Genomic DNA, 21,558 nt, shown 5'->3' on the forward strand with positions numbered 1-21,558 from the left:
AAAATTATCAGTAAAATGTTATACAGTGTTTTCATGAGTACATAAAGTCATTAAAATATTCCAGTACATTATGGTCACATCCTGCAACTTCTCACTGAGATGGAAAAAATGTCTCACAGTCTGTAGAAGGAGGCTACAAATTAAAGATGCAATAGTTTCTCCTCAGGGATGAGAACATACACTCTGTGTATGTCTGACTGACATCCTCATCGAAGGTTCTAACTAGAGATGGCACGATACCACTTTTTTATGTCCGATACCGATACCGATATCAAAAATTTGGATATCTGCCGATACCGATATGAATCCGATGTAGTGTGTTTTTTAATCAATAAAACTGTTTTTTTAATATTTTGCTGCATTTTGTATAAGTTCATACTCAAGTTTAAATAAACAACAACACTAAAGCTATTCGTATGTAAAAAATACACTGCACTATATTTCATAGTTCAGCAATACTGATCAATCTAATAAACTTAAACCTACTCAATCCTTCCTATTCTGGTATTTTAAGGAGTACTTAGCAGAAATATTAAGCAACCTAACTAATAGGGTTGCCAACTCCCAGCAAAAAAAAAAAATAGGGAACCACCCCCCACCCTCCACCTCATGATGCTTAATCGACGTAATCAAGTTTAATTTGATGCAGTGTGAAAAAAAAATGCACAGAAATAAGTTATTTTTCAAGAATAATTAAATAGATTCAACATCTTCCTTCAACAGAACTGCAGACTGCACAGATGGTATCTTCCCAAAGGAAAAAGTAGTATAGCTTACCAGGGTATATTAGACTTAACAGTTACTATATACAGTAATGGACTTCTATATATTTTACATAAGATTAAAACTTTGGGTGTAAGATTCAGATAATTATTTATTAAAAGCTAGACATTTTAAATGAAAATAAGAAAGAAAAGTATGTCTTTGTGCCCCCTTTTCCCTGTTCATGCCCTATCAGCCCCCCTGGCTAAACTTTGCTAGATCCGCCCCTGCACAGTTACCAGCCGTCAGCTGCGTAGAAAAAGATCCTGGTGTAGAAATTAATATTAAATAAATTCTAAAAACAGCTTATCAAGCTTAAACGTGCTGCTGTTGTTCAGCCGCTGGTTTCCTCTTTCTGGCGCGAAGTGGGCCAAAAATAAACAAGTGAGGCGGAGTTGCGACAGAAAAGCCGAAGTAGCAGCAAGAAGAGGCAGTCGGTCCAGGTATCGGTTGTTAAGCTTAACGCGGAAATGCTTTACAAACATTCAGAGATGAACTTACACACTTGCTTCACTTCTCTGTGGGATAACTTTCTTGGAGATGAAATGCTGGTTTGGTAGCGAGGCTCCAAATACACACAGCCGCTCTATCACATGAGCACACTGCTCCGACGTGCTACGGTTATGAGCCAAGTTACGCTGTGTCGCAAGTTTTGTGAGGTGCTTTTTTTATATTTAATGGATCGGATTACATTTTTTTTATTTCCCGCCGATATCCGATCCAGTAATTTACGTCAGTATCGGACCGATACCGATACGTAATATCAGATCGGTCCATCTCTAGTTCTAACCAGATGAAATGAACACCTGCTCAACAGTAAAAATACTCTTAGAGCTTAAATACTATCCAGCAACTGAGATCTGTTACAATAAGAAGGAAGCTGTCATTAATCAAAGTGTTTTTATGGGCATTCCTGGAGTTGGCCAGTAGGACGCTTGTAAAAAGGTATCACAGGGGCCTTTGATGAGAAGACAATTAGACAGAAAACAGCTGGATGAGTTTCCTTTATTTTATCCTTCTATGAACTGATTACAATCTGAAGTGTTGAGAAGTAAGGAGTGCCAGTCACACTACTTTGATGTAAAGATTGGGATGGGTCTCACGGCCAAGTTGCATGACACCTGCTACAGACCTTCAAGCAAAATCTCCCCAATCTGAAAGAAAAGATAGATGAATGTTATCTTATGACTAAACTGTTAATATTTAAAATGCAAAAGACAAACATTCAAAAGGTCACAAAAAAGATGAAAATATGAGAAAATCTCAAACCTGAACATGAGGAGGGGCACTGAGCACATATGTGATGGCACTGACAATGTCTTTTGCTTCCAGAGGCTATCAAAGAAGTTAAAAGTGCTTAATGAAATTTTAGCCGAATAATCACATCAACAATTCTGTAGGAATTGTAGGAAATAAAGGAATAATAATTTTACCTTATATTTAGTGTATAAAGCAGCTGCTTTATCAGAATTATCTCTGTAGAGGCGTGATGCAAATTCCGTCTCTACAAAGCCAAGAGAAATGCTCTGCAAAATGACATTATTAATGAGGATTCTTCAAGAAGTACTCTGTGTGCATCTCATAACAGCTGACATTAGTGTTAAAGGTACTTTGGAGCTGGTTACAGTGTCTTTCAAAGGCTTACTGTGGCCCGGATATGAGTGTTTTCTGCACGTAGCTCCTGCCTCAGGCCCTCAGTCAGCGCAGTTACAGCATACTTGGTGGCGGTGTAGAAATGTACATCAGCATCAGGAAACACTTGATGACCGCACACACTGCAACAGAAGGATATTTACAAGCTGCTAATCAAATCAGCATTTACCAACATATTCTGATTTGATCTCAGGCCTTAGTGTTACAACAACAATGGCAACAGCTACTATATAGTTTAACATCCCTCTCTTTTTTTCTGCTTATCTAATTCGGGGTTCTGGAGCCTCGGGTACAGCCTGGACAGATTCCAAGTCTGTCACAGGGCTAACAGAGACACAGACACGATTCAACTAAACTAACCCAACTAACTGCATGTCTTTGGACTATGTGGGAAAGTGAGAACTCCTGCAGACACAGGGAGAAGATGCAAACTACACAGAGAAAGACACTGGCCAGATGCTGGATTTGAACCCAGAAGTTGTGAGATAACAGTGTTAACCAATGCATCACCATGCTGTTGTGCTGTAACTTAACAGTTTCTATATAATTTATAATCACGTAGTTATAATCAGTGTTGGGACTAACGCGTTATTAAGTAACGCGTTACAGTAACTACGTTATTATTGTGGTAACGAGCACGGTAACTAGTTATTATGCCAAAATCAGGAACGCGTTAGTCGTTACTGGGATTTAGATAGGGTCGTTACTCGTTACTTCGTGTGGTGGCTATCGCGGAGCTTCCACAGATTCAGTAACATTAGCAAGTGGTGGAGGCAGCAGGTGGAGGAGAGAAAGGGGAGGCAGGAGGAAAAGAGACCCGAGGCGGCCGCCGGTCCAAGTGTGAACTGAACTTCAGGTAAGAAGTTATGACCTGCAGGCTATCTGGGTCAGATATAAACCAGGTTTAGGTGGAGTTTATTTTTGTTATTCTGACTTTTTCCGTACTGCGTACTAGCTAGCATGACGGAGTTTCTATACAGCTGGGTGGGTGCTATGAAGTTAATGATGTTGAACTTTATTTTGTTCATAAGTTATTAGAGTTGCCAACTGTCCCGTCTGGTATTCAGAGAAAATATTACGCGTTTCTTATTGAGGTGAAAAGGAACAATTTGTCCCGTAATTCAGCTACAATGAAAAAGACACAAAGCTGGAGTTATTCTGTCTTTGCTGCACAGCTGCCTCTTCTTCTCTCATTCTCTTCCCCTCCCTCTCCTGTTTCTACTTCAATCATGAAAACTGATCAATGATCAGCGGATCGGCTCTCTTGTTTGTTTATCGCCCACTTTGCGCCAGAAAGAGGAAACCAGCGGATGTCGCGCTAAACAACAGCCGCACGTTTAAGCTTGATCAGCTGTTGTTAGAATTTATTTAATATTAATTTCTAGTATCAGCTGATGTTTTCTGGAGCCACAGCTGCAAAAAAGCTGCTGGTCATGATATCGGTTTGGTTATCTGGTGAGAGGGAAACATGAAGATGAAACCAGGAGATGTCCTTACTGAATCATCAGAGCTGAACAGGTGATGGAGAAACAGGTTTACCTTTTAGGTGACATGAATGAGTTGAAGGGAAGTTATGAACTGTTTCTGAGAGACAGATAACCCCAGGATCCTTTTTTAGGTAGCTGACAGCTGGTAACTGTGCAGGTGCGGATCTAGCAAAGTTTTGCCAGGGGGGCCAGGTAGGGCATTAACAGGGAGAGGGGGGCACAAAGAAATACTTTTCTTTCTTATTCTCATTTAAAATGTCTAGCTTTTAAAAAATAATTATCTGAATCTTACAACAAACAATTGATAGATTGATACATATATACCATCAAGACAGTGAACATCACTGTCACAACAGCGTTTGTTTTCATTCAAAGGCTTTATGATTTTTCCTATAATGGCGGCCGGTCTCTAGTCAAAATGCCCAGGCCGATTTTTTTGTCCCAGTCCAGCCCTGTATGCAGCTCATCTGCAGTCTGGTGTTACCTACATCTTCCTATTCAGAAGGCAGAATTTCCGAGTTCTGAGTACAATCAAAGCACCACGACTGCAGTTTTTGTGTTGGATGTAAAAGGCGCACATGACGCTGTGACATAGGCTAGAATCATGGCAGCAGTCAATGACGGTCCAGGCGTGGGATTTCTCTCGTGGAAAAATGCACATTATCTTTTCCTTTCTATTGGTAGGTGGCACAGTGCACTTGTGGCAAGTAAGCAAGCTAGAAGACTGGCAATCTTGCTGGGTATCCAGTTACAGAAGCAACACATTAACAAGAGAATTCTGAGTAAAACCAAAGTTACTTTCCCTAGTAACTAGTTACTTTGAAAGTAACGAGTAACTTGAAGTAACTGAGTTACTTTTGATAGAAGTAACTAGTAATGTAACTAAGTTACTATTTTAAAGTAACTTACCCAACACTGGTTATAATACTACTACTACTAATAATACATTTTATTTGAAAGCGCCTTTCAGAACACTCAAGGACACTGTACATGGTAGATTAAGAAAAGCAACATAAAAGCAAGCAGTTTACACAATCATAAAAGCATAAGACATAAAACAAATTTAAAATAGCAGAGTGGAGAGGTTATGTGGGATAAGCTATTTTGAACAAGTGAGTTTTGAGTTGGAACTTAAAGAGAGAGAAGGAAGAGATATTTCTTAAATCAGGAGGTATGGAATTCCAGAGTCGAGGAGCAGAGCAGCTGAAAGCCCTGCTCCCCATGGTGGCAAGACGGGGGGAGGGGACAGAGAGAGAAAGGGAAGAAGAAGATCTCAGACATCGAGATGGGGCGGTGATCTGAACCAGATCAGAGAGATATGGAGAAGAGAGATAATTAATAGCCTTAAATGTGTACAAGAGTATTTTGAAATTGATACGATATTTGACCGGGAGCCAATGAAGCTGCTGCAGGACAGGAGTGATGTGGTGGATAGATTCGGTCCTGGTGATAATACGAGCAGCAGAGTTCTGGACGTGTTGGAGCTTGTGGATGGATTTTTGAGTAAGACCAAAAAGAAGTGAATTACAATAATCAATCCGGGAAGTAACAAGGCTATGGACAAGAATGGCAGCGGCATGTGGGGTGAGAAAAGGACGGAGACGATTAATGTTGCACAATTGAAAATATGCAAACCGAGTGACATTGTTAATGTGTGAATTGAAAGAGAGAGTACTGTCGAGGATGACACCCAAGCTTTTCACAGAGGAAGAAACGAAGACCGGCGAGTTATTGATAGTAACAGAGAAACTGTTGGTTCTGGATAATGCTGATTTAGTGCCTACCAAGAGAAGCTCGGATTTATTACTTATTTAGGTATTAATTTGATTTGGTTGGCCTGCATTTTTTCTTTGATGATTTTCACAGTAAACTCAAAATCTTTTAGTTCTGAACTGATAGCTGTCCAATGAAAGTGATGTTAAGATGTCACTTATGGTTTTAGGATACTGTTATTGACATTTTTAATTGCCTTTATTGGCTATAGTGAGGTTCTTAAATGGGGAGATCAAATGTGTGCTGTGAAAAAAGTCCATTGTGCAGAGTTGCCAAAAGAATGACTGAATCATAAGATATTTGTATTATGATTAAATCAATAAACTTAACAAGAATACCCATCACTGTCCATCAATAAAATAAAACTGCACCTGTTTATGTTGATGATGTGCCCATCGTCCACATTTCTCTCTTTCATTGACTGATAAGCTTCATGTGCACAGATACACAGTGCAAGAACATTCACCTGTAAGAAACCAGCAGTGAAATAAACAGTAAAGAACATTTTTGGAATCATCCATCCATCCATTCACTTCTGCTTATCTTCTTTCAGGGTCACAGGGGGCGCTGGAGCCTATCCCAGCTGTCTTAGGGCAAGAGGCAGGGTACACCCTGGACAGGTCGCCAGTCTGTCGCAGGGCTAACACACAGACAGAGACAATGGAGCCTTTCAAGTCACACTTGAAAGGCTCCTCCTCTTTGCTCAAGTCACACTTGAAAGGCACCAAAACACCAGGGTGGCCGGTGCTCTGACACTCTGCTGCCGCACTCACATTTGCTCCCGTATTTACACCTATGGGCAGTTTTAGTATTTCCAATTAACCATTCCTTTAAATACTTTAATATGTAGCACACAACAACATATTACTGCATACCAACCAGGACAATTTTTTTCCAAAATAACTCTTACATCCCACATGTTTTTCCAGGCACTGGTTTTGCCATTTAGCAGCGCCTCTGGATGAGCCAAGCCAGCGTTGTTGATGCACACATCCACGCCTTTGTGCTGCTCCTTGATCGCGGCGAACATGGACAGAATCTCCTCCTCTTTGGTCAAGTCACACTTGAAAGGGACCAAAACACCAGGGTGGCCGGCGCTCTGACACTCTGCTGCCAGTTTCTGAAAACAAAAAGCAAAAGATGATACCTTCATAATCACCATCGCATTCAGATTCTTGTGGTAAAAATACTCTGGTAAAAGTTGAATTATCAATTAAACTTCTTTACTAAGATAAAAGAGAAAATTTCCAGACTCTGAAATGAATTTAAAGCAAAAAAGTAAGAAGATAAGGACATTTCAATTATTTTGCAAAGGAAACCCAACCTCATACAACTTTAACATAATAGCAAAATTAGTCATGGAAATGAAAACTTAATTTAAACCTAAACTCTAATGAACACCTGAATGATAGTGAGAACACAAGCATAGACAAACAAATGAACTTATAGCTCTATTTGCTGCAGCCTACATTGTAGATGGATGAGTCTGCCTCTACATCTAAACAGAATATACATATATTAATTTAATAATATTAATACAATACATCATTATATAATTATTATTAATATACTATATGAGTATAGTCAGGGGCTAAAATGGGATTTGCAGATTTGAGAACCCTAAGATCACTGTAGTGGTTATAGCAGTGTGAGGAAAGGAATCAGGAGTCACAATGGGGGCAATACACAATACAGGCTGTGATCAGCTGACCTGTGCTGTGGCTGTTTACCTGAGGTATACTGCTCTTTACACAACTCATCAGTATGTAAGTTATCATGTCTGACTTCCGTCTCCTATACTGCCAACATACTGTTTATACCATTTTTTTTTTATTTTACTGCATAGTACACAGCTTGGATCTGGTATTGTGCAGCTTATTTTAAACCATGCATATAGACCAATATATACAGCATAAATGATTTACTGTAAAACAAAGTGTAACGGCGGATATGTAAAGCTAGCTCAATAACGAGTAATATAACGTGCTTTTATTTTGGTAACTTCCTGTGTGACCGAAAATGAATGTTGTAACGGTAACTAGCTTGATGTACAAAAAAGACGCAAGAAAACGGTAAACTACTGCTAACGGAGAAAACTGCATATCGGCATAACATAACTCTTCCGAAATCGAGTTTGTTATTTCCGAGCAAACCTGTATTTTCCCCACGTCCCTGGCGCAGCCCACCACTTTCATACCGAGCCGGACCAGCTCCACGGCTACAGCCGCCCCAATCCCGACCGAGGCTCCGGTCACCAGAGCCACTCTGCCCCGCCAGCGCTCCATCAAAGACAGCCCTAACCAGCTCACCAAACGTTTGAAGAGAGGGACGTGCCAAGATAGATATCCCCGACAGAATTAGTTTCCTCTGCGTCGGGAGCGCGCACCAGGTAGGGAGAACGGATCCCGTTGACTCCGCCTCCATTCCAACCAACTAGACGTAGAAACAGTGACGAACTGTCAAAAACCTAAAGACGAGTGTCGTTACATTACCGTTCAGTTTGTTTGATACGTTTATTGTTCTCATGTGTTATCAGCAGTGTTGGTCAAGTTACTTGAAAATAGTAAGTAGTTACTAATTACTGATTACTTATTTTTAAAAGTAAATAGTTACTTTGTTACTTAGTTAGAATTAGGTTAGGGTAGAAACAAACTTACATAAACGATCCATATAAAATAAAATAAAAAACTACACCAAACATTGTTACATAATTATACTGATAAAAATGAACTTTGACACAGAGTCATGTGTACAGAGTTATAATGGATGATGAATTGGAACTCGGTTATAGAGTAACATAAACTGGCTGCTCGCCCAGTTTCTTGGTGTCATCTCAGCATGACACAGCAGAAAAAACCTCATTATCATTAACTTGATTTATTATTATTTGTGGCAGTAGTATTAGTTGCAGCAGTTGGAGTATTTTAAATTGGATTTCTCTTTTAGGAACAGTTGTGGAGAAAAGACATGTTGAGTTTGTCTGTAGACTGACAGACATGCTTTCTCTTCTCTGATAGCTTCTAGAAAAAAACAGATGTTGCCAGTGCCATCATAATATGTGCTCAGCGCCTCTCTGCATTTTCAGAGTCGTGATTTTCTCTTGTTTCATGCTTTTTACTGTGACTTGTTGAACTTTCCTTTTAATTGCATTTTAAACACAAACACTTTACTCATATTAAGATAACACTGGTATAAACATGGCAATACTGATGTATGGAATTTAAACCATGGCTGGTTCTTCATGAAGAGCACAAAATGTCTCAAGAAAACATACCTCTGAAGATCATCACTATTTTGCATTTCAAAGCTCTGCTTTTACTTCCATTACAGTGTTAACCACTACAGGTCATAGTACAGTCGTGGCCAGGATCTACTGCTCTTTGGTCAAGTCACACTTGAAAGGGACTAAAACACCAAGGTGGCCAGCACTTTGACACTCTGCTGCCAGTTTCTGAAACCAAACTTATATGATTTCTTGGTAGGCTAAGTTTTGTATTGACAACTCCTTTAAAAGTGTACTCTCTCAGATACCTGCATTTAATTATTTACACCAAATGTATTATTTATTACAACCAAAATTAACACTAGCAAACAGTTCTCTATTGCATCCTTGACAATGGAGCATTGTGCTTGCTGAGCAGTGTCAAATTGTCAAGACACTCAGCGATTTGGTGAGTGTTTTCAGAAATATTTGCATCATCTACACAAACTGTTGGAGAGTGTAGAAATCTGCTACCGTACAAAGGAACCACAACAGAGTTTTTAGTACAGCACCATATACCTCCTTGCCCGAATTTTACCTAGTGACTGCCAACAACTTCCAGCAACCATTCACCAACTGGTTGGAGAACATAGATTAATGAACAAAGGCCACTTACCAGTCTCTAGGGCATAGCTAATGAGAACAGTTTATTGTTAATTCTGTTGTGTTCAATTTCATGTTAGGTCTGTGTGCATCTGAATTGAACAAAAACAAGTCTTTCTTCGTTCGCATTAGAAAAATTTATTTTGGTCATTTTCTCACAGCCATTTTGACAGTTGTGTTTGATGAAAAATTCAACTTTGACTTGGCTTTTTATCATTTTAGGATCACGTAGGAGTATGCTCAGTAATGGTTGGTGGTTTTAATTTATTTTTTCTTAGCGGAGGATAAATGGAGAGCAGTGTTGAGCAGTCAGGAGGTTCACACCACTTTGTTGTGCAGGCTGGATTGTGTGCCTGCACTGTGATACCAGCTACACACCTTCAAAGTTAATGTCGCCAACCTGAAAGGAAAGTTATAGAAATATTATCTTATTTTGAGTAATCTGGTGATATTTAGAATATTAATGAGCTAAATTCAATAAGTGAACATTTAAAAAGTTGAAAATAAGAGAAAACCCACAAACCTGAACATGAGGCGGGGCGCTGAGCACGTATGTGACAGCACTGGCAATGTCTTTTGGTTCCAAAGGCTGTCAGAGAAGTGAAAAATGCTTAATAACTTTTATCAGAGAAATCATATTAACAATCTATAAACTGTGAGATTAATAATTATACCCTAAATTCACTGTACAGAGCAGCTACTTTTTCAGGATCATCGGGGTGGAGCCGTGATACAAATTCTGTGTCCACTAAACCAGGAGAAATGCTCTGTAAATAACAAAACAAAAACAAAGGTAAAAGAAGTGTGATTGTGTGTCAACTTCGGAAAGTATTGTAAATGTGTCTCATAGCAGCTGATATTGGTTTTAAGGGCACTTTTTGGGTTTATCAGTGTTCTTTAAAACCTTACCGTGGCTCTGATATGAGTTTTTTCTGCACGCAGCTCCTGCCTCAGGCCCTCAGTCAGCGCGGTTACAGCGAACTTGGTCACCATGTAGAAATGTAAATCGGGAAAGGGATAGACATGATGTCCACCCAAACTGCAACAGAAGAACATTTCACTAGGTCAGCATTTACCAACATATTTTTTATCTGATTTCAGGATCACACCTGTGTTTTATCCTTGGAGGAGGAGTCCCCTTTACCAAAGAAATGAAAAGAGTGCGCGCCACTGGCATCTTAATAAAATGTCACCCTCTTCCTCCTCACCTCAAACTCATCTACTGAACTGAATTCCAGGATTGAATATACAAAAATGTGCACAAATATGCCTATTTATTCCCAATATTGGGAATAAAGGCAAATCATTTCATTCTCACTATTGAAAACTCCACAGTTTCCATTCACTTCAGGTTAAGAGTCTTGGCATCATCCTAGACAGCTCACTATCCTATAAATCTCACATTAATGATCTCACTTGTTCTGCCTATTTCCATACGCAACACTGACCGATTGTATCCTTCTCTTTCCACCCCACACTGTCTATTGTAATTCTCTCTTCCATGGTTTTCCCCAAAAATCCCTCCATAAGCTTCAACTGGTTCAAAACTGCGCTGCCCGCATACCAGCACATCATCCATATCCTTCAGGAATGTCACTGGCTCCCTATGAAATTCTGAATTGTATACAAGTTTCTTCTGATTAACTTCAAGACCCTTCATAACCTTGTTCCTCCTTACCTTTCTGACCTGTCAAGCACTACCTCTTCTGCCCGCTCACTTTGATCTTCTTCTATCCAGCTTGCCTTCTTTCCCCCTCAGCACCATGGGAAGCAGAGCTTTTAGCTGCTCTGCTCCCAGCCTGTGGAACTCTCTACCTCCAGATATAAGAAACACTGGTTCTCTCCCCCAGTTGAAATCTCAACTTAAAACCTCTCTGTTCAAGTCTGCATGTTCACTGTGAACTTATTGTTTGTATATTTTATCTTGTTCTTTTGATTGTTCTTTGTTTGCCATTAGTGTTACCAACAGAAGCTCATAATCTCAATCTGAATCTGAGCATGATTATATTCAAAGATATTTGAAAGATGTTTAAATCATCAGACTTCACAGGCATGGCCGCCGTTGATCATCAGTAAATAAAACTGCACCTGTTTATGTTTATGATGTGCCCATCATCCACATTTCTCTCTTTCATTGACTGATACGCTTCACGTGCACAGATGCTCAGTGCAAGAACGTTTACCTGCAAGAAACCATGCAGAAAAATAAAAAGTAAAAATTATTATAATTATTATTATTATTTTAATGGGCTAAATTGTTTTTGATGTTTTGCTGCTGTAACAGAATAATTCCCCAACATTTAGAGCTACATAAAAGTGATAATTTTATTTCATTCAATATTCTGCAAAGAAAACATTCCAGTGAATGTATTTCCACATACCGCACACAAAATATTATTGAAGTCTAAATCAAGATAATTATGTTTTCTAAAATATCTGAGCTCTTACGTCCATCATGTTCTTCCATCCGCTGCTTTTGCCATTTAGCAGCGGCTCTGGGTGAGCCAAGCCAGCGTTGTTGATGCACACGTCCACGCCTTTGTGCTGTTCCTTGATCGCTGCAAACATGGCCAGAATCTCCTCCTCTTTGGTCAAGTCGCACTTGAAAGGCATCAAAACACCATGATGGCCGGCGCTCTGACACTCTGCTGCCAGTTTCTGAAACCAAAAGGAAATGGCAGATGATAAGCTTTAAGATTAGAAAGGTAAGAATTAAGATTAAGATCTGCGTTTTTATTAATTTCTTATTTTCTAGTGAAAACTGTAGAGACAAGAAAACATAAAATAAAACTGAAATTCAGATGTTTGTCATCAGTTCAGTTGTGTCCAGCCTTCTTTTTCTGTAATGGAATAAATTGAAATTGAAAGTGTTGTGCCACATCTATCAATTAATGTATTGATCATCTATCAATAATCAAGTTTTACACACAGTCTGTATTGCCGTGCGACAATGACTGACCTGTTGTAAAACAGGTTTAATTACAGTTAAATAAAACGACTTATGTAAGCCTGACACAGCTGGAAGATCTTGTGTAAAATATACTTTGCACTCTCGCAAAGTCTGAGTTTTCATTCCAGCCTAACATAATTAAAATTGATTTGCATATCAAAAATTATATGAGTCTTTCACTTCAGAACAAACCTGTATTTTTCCAACATCTCTGGCGCAGCCCACCACTTTCATACCGAGTCGGACCAGCTCTACGGCTAAAGTCGCCCCAATGCCGACCGAGGCTCCGGTCACCAGAGCTACTCTGCCCCGCCAGCGCTCCATCACAGCTTGGACACCTGCTACACGCAAGAAAGAACCACAAGTATGAAGAGAGGGACGCTGGGTCTCCAGGATAGTCGCCCTTGAGCTCAAACTGTCCTTTAAAGTGAGCCATCTCTCTCTCTATATATATATATATTACAGAAAGATGTTGCAAGTCTTGGTGCAGCCTTCACGCCAATGAATGGAAAGCAGTGATTAATTAAACACTTGTTATTCGCTGCACCAAACAGAGATCTTATCTCAAGCTTCCATGTCATATTTGTTTTAGCACTCCCCGCACAGTTCTTTGCACCTTGCACTGCCACAATAACATCTACAGAGTAAGTTAGACCTGTTGCTTCACTTTAATGTGCAATAAATGGATAATAATGTGTTTGTGACCATCATCTGTGTTTCCTCTTTAACACCATAGATTGAGAAAGTGTCACTAAAAGAATCCTGAATCAAAATCTATGCTGCAACAAAGAATGTGGTAGAAGTTTAAATTTAAGGGGAAAGAGCTTTGAGTATTGTTTAGTTTTTTATTCAAGTTTCTAAGCTTTGTTTTGTTTTTATGTAAACAAAAAATAAATAACTACATCCAACAAGACTTGCATTGTAAAGTTGAACACATAAATGCTGTTTTAACATAACAACGTAGTTTTAAACTGGAATAAACCTGGTCATTTAGAAACCAATTGTGAACAGTGAACTTTTCATATTTACAATAATTGGTTTATTCATTTCTTTGCAGCAAGACAAACTAATTGCCCACCCAGTCTCTCTCTCATGTCAGCGTGACACAGCAGAAAAAAACTCCATCATCGCGATAGCATTAGCAGTAGTAGAAGTAGTAGCAGTATTTAATCCGTCATTTAAATATATTGTCTTTGAGAACGAGATCTCTTTTTGAATACACAAAGACATATACAGTTTAAGAGTAGACTGGTAAACAGACACACTTTATTCAAACACACATTATTTATGCTCTTAAATTCAGAAAAACTTCACTTTACTTTTTAATATGTTTGTGGCAAATCAGTCTCTGTTTAATTTGGTCATCCATGCGCCTCTCCTGCTTAAATCAGCACAGAATGAGAGAGAGATGAGGCACTGAAGGAACTCTGAATTGATATCTATTCAACAGCGAAGATGGTGGTAGAAGTTTATCTTTTATTTTGGAGCATAGTCAACCATTTTTTCCTCTTCAATCAGATTCCACTGGTGATTCTATACATGCAGCTCCTATGACCAGTACAATTAACTTTAATTTAGATACTGCTTCAAAATAATTGCCCAAATAAGTAACCAGAAGTGTTGCAAGGATGGATGCCAAGTTGTGAGAGTCACTTCTTCAAGACCTTTGGCGTCATACATAACTCTAGCAGTTATTTGCTCTACCTGTGGGTTCATCTCATTATACAAAACAGCCCATCAACAGAATTTGCTATGCACACTACATAAACTTGATACTGTGTTCTCCATAAAGACTGCCTAGTAGGTAAATTTTCCACAATAACTCAAATGCTAGTCCCTGAAAACTTCACAGGCTGACAACAGCTCTTCATCTTTGGTCTGTTTGTGTCAGCATAACTGCCCCTTCACCTGGTACATAAAGGGGGAAAGCTTAATAACTAATAAACAATAGGTGTGTTAGTCATTTCATCTGGTTTTGCTCCCTGCAGCTGAGTTTGTAACTACACCGCTCTGTGATAAGATCTGGTAAGTTAATCTCATTTGGTGTTAATTAACAACAGGTGCACTAGAGCGGCAATGATGAAACAACCCGTGAATTATGGGGTTTCTGTTCAGGGAAACCTTTTGTGGTCGCAAATTTTGAAGCCATCATGATAACCTTCTCCCACCAACGATGTGGAGATCCAACCCTTTTAGATCCAATTAAAATCAAGACACTCAAAAAGATGCTCTGGAAAAGAGTAGAATTCTTGGAACAGAGTTTAATACACTGAATCATATAAACAGCAGGAAAAATACATACAGACATTTAGCAAGAGAATTACAAAGCAGAAAACAAGCAAAGCACAGACAGTAGAGCAACACAGAGAGAAACAACAGAGGGGAAAAAGTGCTGGGGTGTAATATATAGGGACCAGTATCCCCGCCCCCTGCTGCTGGGTAACTTTCCCACGTGCCCAAACACAGCTGCAGGGGTCGGGTACAGGCCAGGGCACGGGCAGGGCTCTGGCTGATGGCCCTGCCCAAAGGGACACCCTTAGATTAACCCTTTGCTTTGCCTTCTGACAATAGGTCACAACATGGTCAAAGGTCACACATTTTCCTAATTATTAAATCTTCACAATCTTATAATATATAATCTTCTTAAAACACTTCAGTGTAGTTGTGTGTGAGAACTGTGTGTGTGTGTGTGTATGTGTGATTATTTTAGCGTGATGTGTTCAGGATCTCTGTTACAATGTTACTGTTTTGGTTGTGCTGCATGAAAGACGTTGAGTGTGTATAAGGGAAGGTTAGTTACCGGAGCTGGAGAGTGAGTTATTCAGGACAACTCTCAGCAGCATTAACTGCCCTGTTACTGTAAAACCTTAATAAACCACTGTGAAGCAAAATGCCTTGTGCTTAAGACTCTACATGAAAGTTAAAATATATATGTTCAGTGCACATAGATATATAGTGTATATAGTTACATAGTTATACATATCACGCATACATCCACCACACTTTCAGACTGTTTTTTCACTAGTTTTACATTTGGCAAATTTCTGTGTCACTGCTGGTAGCAGGAGGCTATACCTGGAAATACAAAGGTAGTCCAACTCCTCCGGGATGGTATATCCAAATGCACCATTGCCAGAAAGTTTGCTTTGCTCACAGCACAGTTTCAAGAGCATGAAAGAAATTCCAAATGTTGGAAGGTAACGTATTCCGTTACGTTACTCAATGAGAGTAACGTATTCTGAATACTTTGGATTACTTAATATATTATCATGCTGTTTACAACTACATGAATGTACTATTGCTATGATTTATTACTGTTACTGAAGGTCCGCGGCTCCGAACCGTAATAAAGGGACCTCTGGCTAATACGGTGGGTTCTGTGTCGGGCTCGTAGCCAAAAACTAGCTTCACTTTGTTGTCTGGGTCAACTTTGCTAGCGAGAGACAGAGAGAGGCGTTGAAAGGCTGCTCCAACAGAACTTATTGTTTTTGGAGGAAAACACGAACACGGTGTACAGTCGAGTCTTAATAGCTTACTTACAACTGGGCTCGTCAGGCACTCTTCTTGGCTGCAGTGGTTATTATTATATTTACATGCTTCCAGCTCCCGTTTTTGCTCGATGACAGCTCGTACTTTTTCTTTTTCTCCCTCCCTCGCTCACAGACACATAACGGGTATGGCAGTCCATTCTCCCTGCAGCACGGACTACACTGCCCATGATGCTACATCAGATTGGGGAGATTTTGCTTGAAAGTCTGTAGCAGGTGTCATGCAACTTGGCCGTGAGACCCATCCCAATCTTTACATCAAAGTAGTGTGACCGGCTCTCCTTACTTCTCAACACTTCAGATTGTAATCAGTTCACAGAAGGATAAAATGGAGGAAACTCATCCAGCTGTTTTCTGTCTAATTGTCTTCTTATCAAAGGCCCCTGTGATACCTTTTTACAAGCGTCCTACTGGCCAACTCCAGGAATGCCCATAAAAACACTTTGATTAATGACAGCTTCCTTCTTATTGTAACAGATCTCAGTTGCTGGATAGTATTTAAGCTCTAAGAGTATTTTTACTGTTGAGCCGGTGTTCATTTCATCTGGTTAGAACTTTCGATGAGGATGTCAGTCAGACATAGACAGAGTGTATGTTCTCATCCCTGATGAGAAACTGTTGCATCTTTAATTTGTAGCCTCCTTTCAAAACAGTCTGTGAAACATTTACCATCTCTGTGTTTTTTCCATCTCAGTGAGAAGTTGCAGCATGTCACCTTAATGTATCTTAATGTAAATTTTACTGACCTTATGTACTCATGAAAACACTGTATAACATTTTACTGATAATTTTCACTAAGGAATAAGATAAAAGGATTTTCAGGGAAATTTCTTTCATTGCAGTGCTCTTGTTGTGGTAAAGGATATTTAATGTGCTGTTTGTAATAGGACATTTAAATAAAAATGTCCTGTGGAGAATATCCAGTACACAAATTTTTATATAAGAATAAAAACAAAGAATATATTTAAGGTAAAAGCAAAATATCTGAAAAAAATATAAAAATCTCAATAAAATGACTTAAATATATTGTAATTAAGGTAAGTATAATACTTTTTTTTTTTTATATCTGCATAGACAAAACACCCAGAAGAATTACTACAACTAACTAGATAGCCAAGGAAATTCCATCCTGTCTTTGGTTGAATACATATCAGAAAAACTGTCATTTCTTTCAGACACTGCTTACAGTACTTAGCAAATATAACATAAACTGTCAAGGTGGTTGGAAATCATGGAGCAATTGGGTAACTGGGAGGAATCCTGGGGGAACTCCCAGGTCTGGACCATTGCATTACTGAGCTCCTGGACAGCCTGAGTTGCAACCTGGTGGCATCACATGAACAGAAATATAAGTGTTCTGTTGGTTTTATCTCAGGTAAATCTGGGGCCATTCGGCGGCATCAATTTATGATCTTTATGTTCCTCATTGCACAAAGGAGCAGATACTTGTCCTGCTAATGTTTTAAGGACCTGCGGCGTTGTCCATGTCTCCTAGAGTAACTGCCTAACCTTCAGTGTTGGGGAGTAACGGAATACATGTACCGCCGTTACGTATTTAAAATACAAAATATGAGTAACTGTATTCCGTTACAGTTACAGTTTAAAAAGGTGGTATTTAGAATACAGTTACTTTGTTGAAATAAATGGATTACACGGCGGTACTTCCCTGTTTCATATTGTCACGGGTCAGGCCTGTTTGGGTTTTGCTTGACAGCTGCATGCTTTGTTCCAGGTGGCAGCGTTACGGTTGCCATGGTTACAGGGTGACGCTCTCTCTCTGCGTGTTTCCTGGGTCAGAGAGGCCTTTTTGTTGTTGTTGTGATGTAAAGATTGGGATGGGTCTCACGGCCAAGTTGCATGACACCTGCTACAGACTTTCAAGCAAAATCTCCCCAATCTGAAAGAAAAGATAGATGATTGTTATCTTATGACTAAACTGTTAATATTTAAAATGCAAAGGAGAAAAGTTCAAAAGGTCACAAAAAGATGAAAATATGAGAAAATCTCAAACCTGAACATGAGGAGGGGCACTGAGCACATATGTGATGGCACTGACAATGTCTTTTGCTTCCAGAGACTATCAAAGAAGTTAAAAGTGCTTAATGAAATTTTAGCCGAATAATCACATCAACAATACTGTAGGAATTGTAGGAGTTGAAGGAATAATAATTTTACCTTATATTTAGTGTATAAAGCAGCTGCTTTATCAGAATTATCTCTGTAGAGGCGTGATGCAAATTCTGTCTCCAATACACCAGGAGAAATGCTCTGCAAAATGACATTATTAATGAGGATCCTTCAAGAAGTACTCTGTGTGGTACTTTGCAGCAGTTACAGTGTCTTTCAAAGCCTTACTGTGGCCCGGATATGAGTGTTTTCTGCACGCAGCTCCTGCCTCAGGCCCTCAGTCAGGGCAGTTACAGCATACTTGGTGCAGGTGTAGAAATGTACATCAGCATTAGGAAACACTTGATGACCGCACTGGCTGTAACAGACAGAGATTTACAAGCTGCTAATCAAATCAGCTTTTAACATCCATCTGTTTTCTTCTGCTTATCTAATTCGGGGTTCTGGAGGATCGGGTACAGCACAGACAGGTCCCAAGTCTGTCACAGGACACAGAGACACAGACACAGTTCAACTAAACTAACCCAACTAACTGCATTTCTTTGGATTATGTGAGAAGGTGAGAACTCTTGCACACACAGGGAGAAGATGCAAACTACACGGAGAAAGATGCTGGATTTGAACCCAGAAGTTGTGAGGCAACAGCGTTAACCACTGCACAACCATGCTGTTGTGCTGTAATTTGACAGTTTCTATATAATTTCAAGTAGTTATTTGTGTATTAATTTCATTTGGTTATCCTGCATTTTTCCTTTGATGATTTTCATAGTACACTGAAAAATCTTTTGGTTCTGAGCTGCTAGTTGCCCATGAAAGCACTATGAAGATTTTACTTATGGCTTTAGGATATTGTTATTGACATTTTTCACAGCTGTCTGGCATTTATTTTTATTCGATTAACCAGTAATAAAAGCAATCATTGGCCGTAGTGAGGTTTAAATCAATTACTTTTATTTATTTAGCCCCAAATCACAACAATGGTGCTTTATATATGTAGAGCCTAGAGAGTTGGCAAAAAAAGCTCATAATCTCAATATGATCATGTCTGAGGTATTTGTGTGATGATTAAATCAATAAACGTCACAAGCATACCCATCACTGTCCTTAAGTAAAATAAAACTGCACCTGTTTATGTTTATGATGTGCCCATCATCCACGTTTTTCTCTTTCATTGACTGATAAGCTTCACGTGCACAGATGCTCAGTGCAAGAATGTTCACCTGTAAGTAACCAAAGCAGCGAAATAAATGGTAAAGAAAATATTTGGAATTTTGTTTTTCTAAAATAACTCTGAGTCCTTACATCCATCATGTTTTTCCAGGCACTGGTTTTGCCGTTTAGCAGCAGCTCTGGGTGAGCCAAGCCAGCGTTGTTGATGCACACGTCCACGCCTTTGTGCTGCTCCTTGATCACTGCAAACATGGACAGAATCTCCTCCTCTTTGGCCAAGTCGCACTTGAAAGGCACCAAAACACCCGGGAAGCCGGTGCTGTGACACTCTGCTGCCAGTTTCTGAAAACAAACACGATATATATATATATATATATATATATATATATATATATATATATATATATATATATATACACACACACACACACACACACATATATATATATATATATCATATATATCTATATAATATATATATGATATATATATATATATATATATATATATATATATATATATATATATATATATATATATATATATATATATCATATCATATATATATCATAGCAGTATGAGTAAATTAATCATAATAAGCTCCAGCAGCTCCAGCAGATTTCTTTGTGTACAGGTTGTGATCAGCTGACCTGTGCTGTGGCTGTTCTGGGGTTTACTGCTCTTTGTGGATTTGCACAACTCCATTCATCAAGATGTAACCCATGCATATAGACCAATATATACTGCATAAACTATGTTTTTCTTTATTTGTTTCTTTATTTTTTGCTTCTCTCAACTCTTCTTCTTTGAAGCGTACATCAATAGGATTGCCTTATGCAATTTGTTATTGCTCCATCCATTTCGGCTGAAATCAGTTTGGTGCATAGATGGAAATAATAACTCCCCTCAAATGTCTTTATCGTAAACTAATGCACCTGTTTTAAGAATTAAAGTATTTATAATTTATTCACAGTAAAACAAAGGGTCTGTCTGCTCGACAGCCCCAATATGATGTTCGCCTGACAGAGCTTCATATTAAAAATTCCTTTTCATTAGAGTTTTACATTAAATAATCTCTGTTGAAATCCAGTTTGTTATTTCAGAACAAACCTGGAGTTTTCCGATGTCCCTGGCGCAGCCCACCACTTTCATGCCGAGCCGGACCAGCTCTACGGCTATAGCCGCCCCAATCCCGACCGAGGCTCCGGTCACCAGAGCTACTCTGCCCCGCCAGCGCTCCATCACAGACACCGGTAACCTGCTACACGCACAAAAGCATCAAAAGTATGAAGTGATGAGGAGTCTCAGTGACAGTGAGCGCCAACTGTCTTGTGCCCGTTAACCATCCATCTATAGATATATATATATTATAACGTCTTAAGTCTCGGTGCAGACTTCACGAGACGCCAACGAATGGAACGCATTGACTGATTAACCACTTCATTTCAGCTGAATCACTGGCTACAAAGCAAATTCTTTATCAAACATTATCTCAAACTAACATACCATAGTTGTGTCAGCACGCTCTCCTTTTATGCACCATACACTCAGTAGCGGTTTTAGATACGGGCGACACGGGCGGTTGCCCGGGGCGGCATCATGGTGGGGGGTGGCATCACGGACATCGGCAAAAAAAAATAAAAAATTGCTCGTACTCATGCTGCCCCAACATCATCCAGCGCATACTGGGAATGGCATAGGCACCGATCGGTTTTCTATCGCCCATTTGCTGGGAGTAAGGGCGCCCTCCGTTTGCTGCTTGCGGCACAGGGAGGGCGGCAGGGGATTCTCTGGCTGGCTGGAGCAGCATCTAATAACCAACTCGCAAAATAAAACAAAATAAAAACAAAACAACAAACACGAAAACACCAGACATCATGATACAGACTTTAATTTGAAATTTGAAATTCTATACACGAAAAGTGAGCGCGAGAGCCCTCGGTGCACCTGCTTGCTGCTGAAGTCAAAGTAAACTTTATTGTCATCTCCGCTACATACAGTCCAGTATATAGAGAGACGAGACGACGAGGCTCCAGTTACAGCAGTGCAAGTAAACAAATAATAAATATAAGAAGAGTAAGAAAATAAATATACACTTTAGGACTCGGGGTAAAGGGATCAATAACAATTTAAAATGTATAATTTACAGTTTGATGATTTAATGCAGGGGCGATTCTAGGATCAGAGCTTTGGGGGTGCTGAGCACCCAGAGAGCTGCCACTC

At 39.4% G+C, this 21,558-nt stretch overlaps 4 protein-coding genes across 4 annotated transcripts in view; 1 reads left to right on the forward strand and 3 right to left on the reverse strand.

Annotated features, from left to right (window-relative positions):
* The window catches only part of LOC146503567 (dehydrogenase/reductase SDR family member 11-like), a 66,490-nt gene extending 50,122 nt beyond the window's left edge, over nt 1-16,368 (forward strand). Inside the window, exon 7 of the mRNA XM_085131532.1 lies at nt 16,222-16,368. Coding sequence (XP_084987658.1) covers nt 16,222-16,251 — 30 coding nt within the window. The 3' untranslated portion in view covers nt 16,252-16,368. The remainder of the gene's footprint in view (nt 1-16,221) is intronic.
* LOC146503572 (dehydrogenase/reductase SDR family member 11-like) lies at nt 1,754-8,024 on the reverse strand. Its single transcript, XM_085131530.1, has 7 exons — nt 7,829-8,024; nt 6,586-6,795; nt 6,047-6,141; nt 2,408-2,537; nt 2,196-2,288; nt 2,032-2,097; nt 1,754-1,916 (listed from the first exon to the last, which is right to left on the reverse strand). Exons 1-7 carry the CDS (start codon nt 7,958-7,960, stop codon nt 1,887-1,889), a joined length of 756 nt encoding a protein of 251 aa, XP_084987656.1. The 5' UTR covers nt 7,961-8,024; the 3' UTR covers nt 1,754-1,886.
* Nucleotides 9,655-12,895, reverse strand: LOC146503573 (dehydrogenase/reductase SDR family member 11-like). The gene is made up of 7 exons (XM_085131545.1): nt 12,683-12,895; nt 11,989-12,198; nt 11,629-11,723; nt 10,450-10,579; nt 10,215-10,307; nt 10,064-10,129; nt 9,655-9,940 (listed from the first exon to the last, which is right to left on the reverse strand). The coding sequence occupies exons 1-7, from the start codon at nt 12,812-12,814 to the stop codon at nt 9,911-9,913; spliced, it is 756 nt and encodes a 251-aa protein (XP_084987671.1). The 5' UTR covers nt 12,815-12,895; the 3' UTR covers nt 9,655-9,910.
* A 1,424-nt stretch (nt 16,369-17,792) lies between the features above and the next one.
* On the reverse strand, nt 17,793-20,910 carry LOC146503574 (dehydrogenase/reductase SDR family member 11-like). The gene is made up of 8 exons (XM_085131534.1): nt 20,842-20,910; nt 20,446-20,596; nt 19,468-19,677; nt 19,291-19,385; nt 18,394-18,523; nt 18,214-18,306; nt 18,050-18,115; nt 17,793-17,935 (listed from the first exon to the last, which is right to left on the reverse strand). Exons 2-8 carry the CDS (start codon nt 20,575-20,577, stop codon nt 17,906-17,908), a joined length of 756 nt encoding a protein of 251 aa, XP_084987660.1. The 5' UTR covers nt 20,578-20,596; nt 20,842-20,910; the 3' UTR covers nt 17,793-17,905.
* Between the last annotated feature and the right edge of the window lie 648 nt (nt 20,911-21,558).

The sequence above is a fragment of the Neolamprologus multifasciatus genome, chromosome 14 (genome assembly GCF_963576455.1).
Source record: "Neolamprologus multifasciatus chromosome 14, fNeoMul1.2, whole genome shotgun sequence".
NCBI lineage: Eukaryota > Metazoa > Chordata > Actinopteri > Cichliformes > Cichlidae > Neolamprologus > Neolamprologus multifasciatus.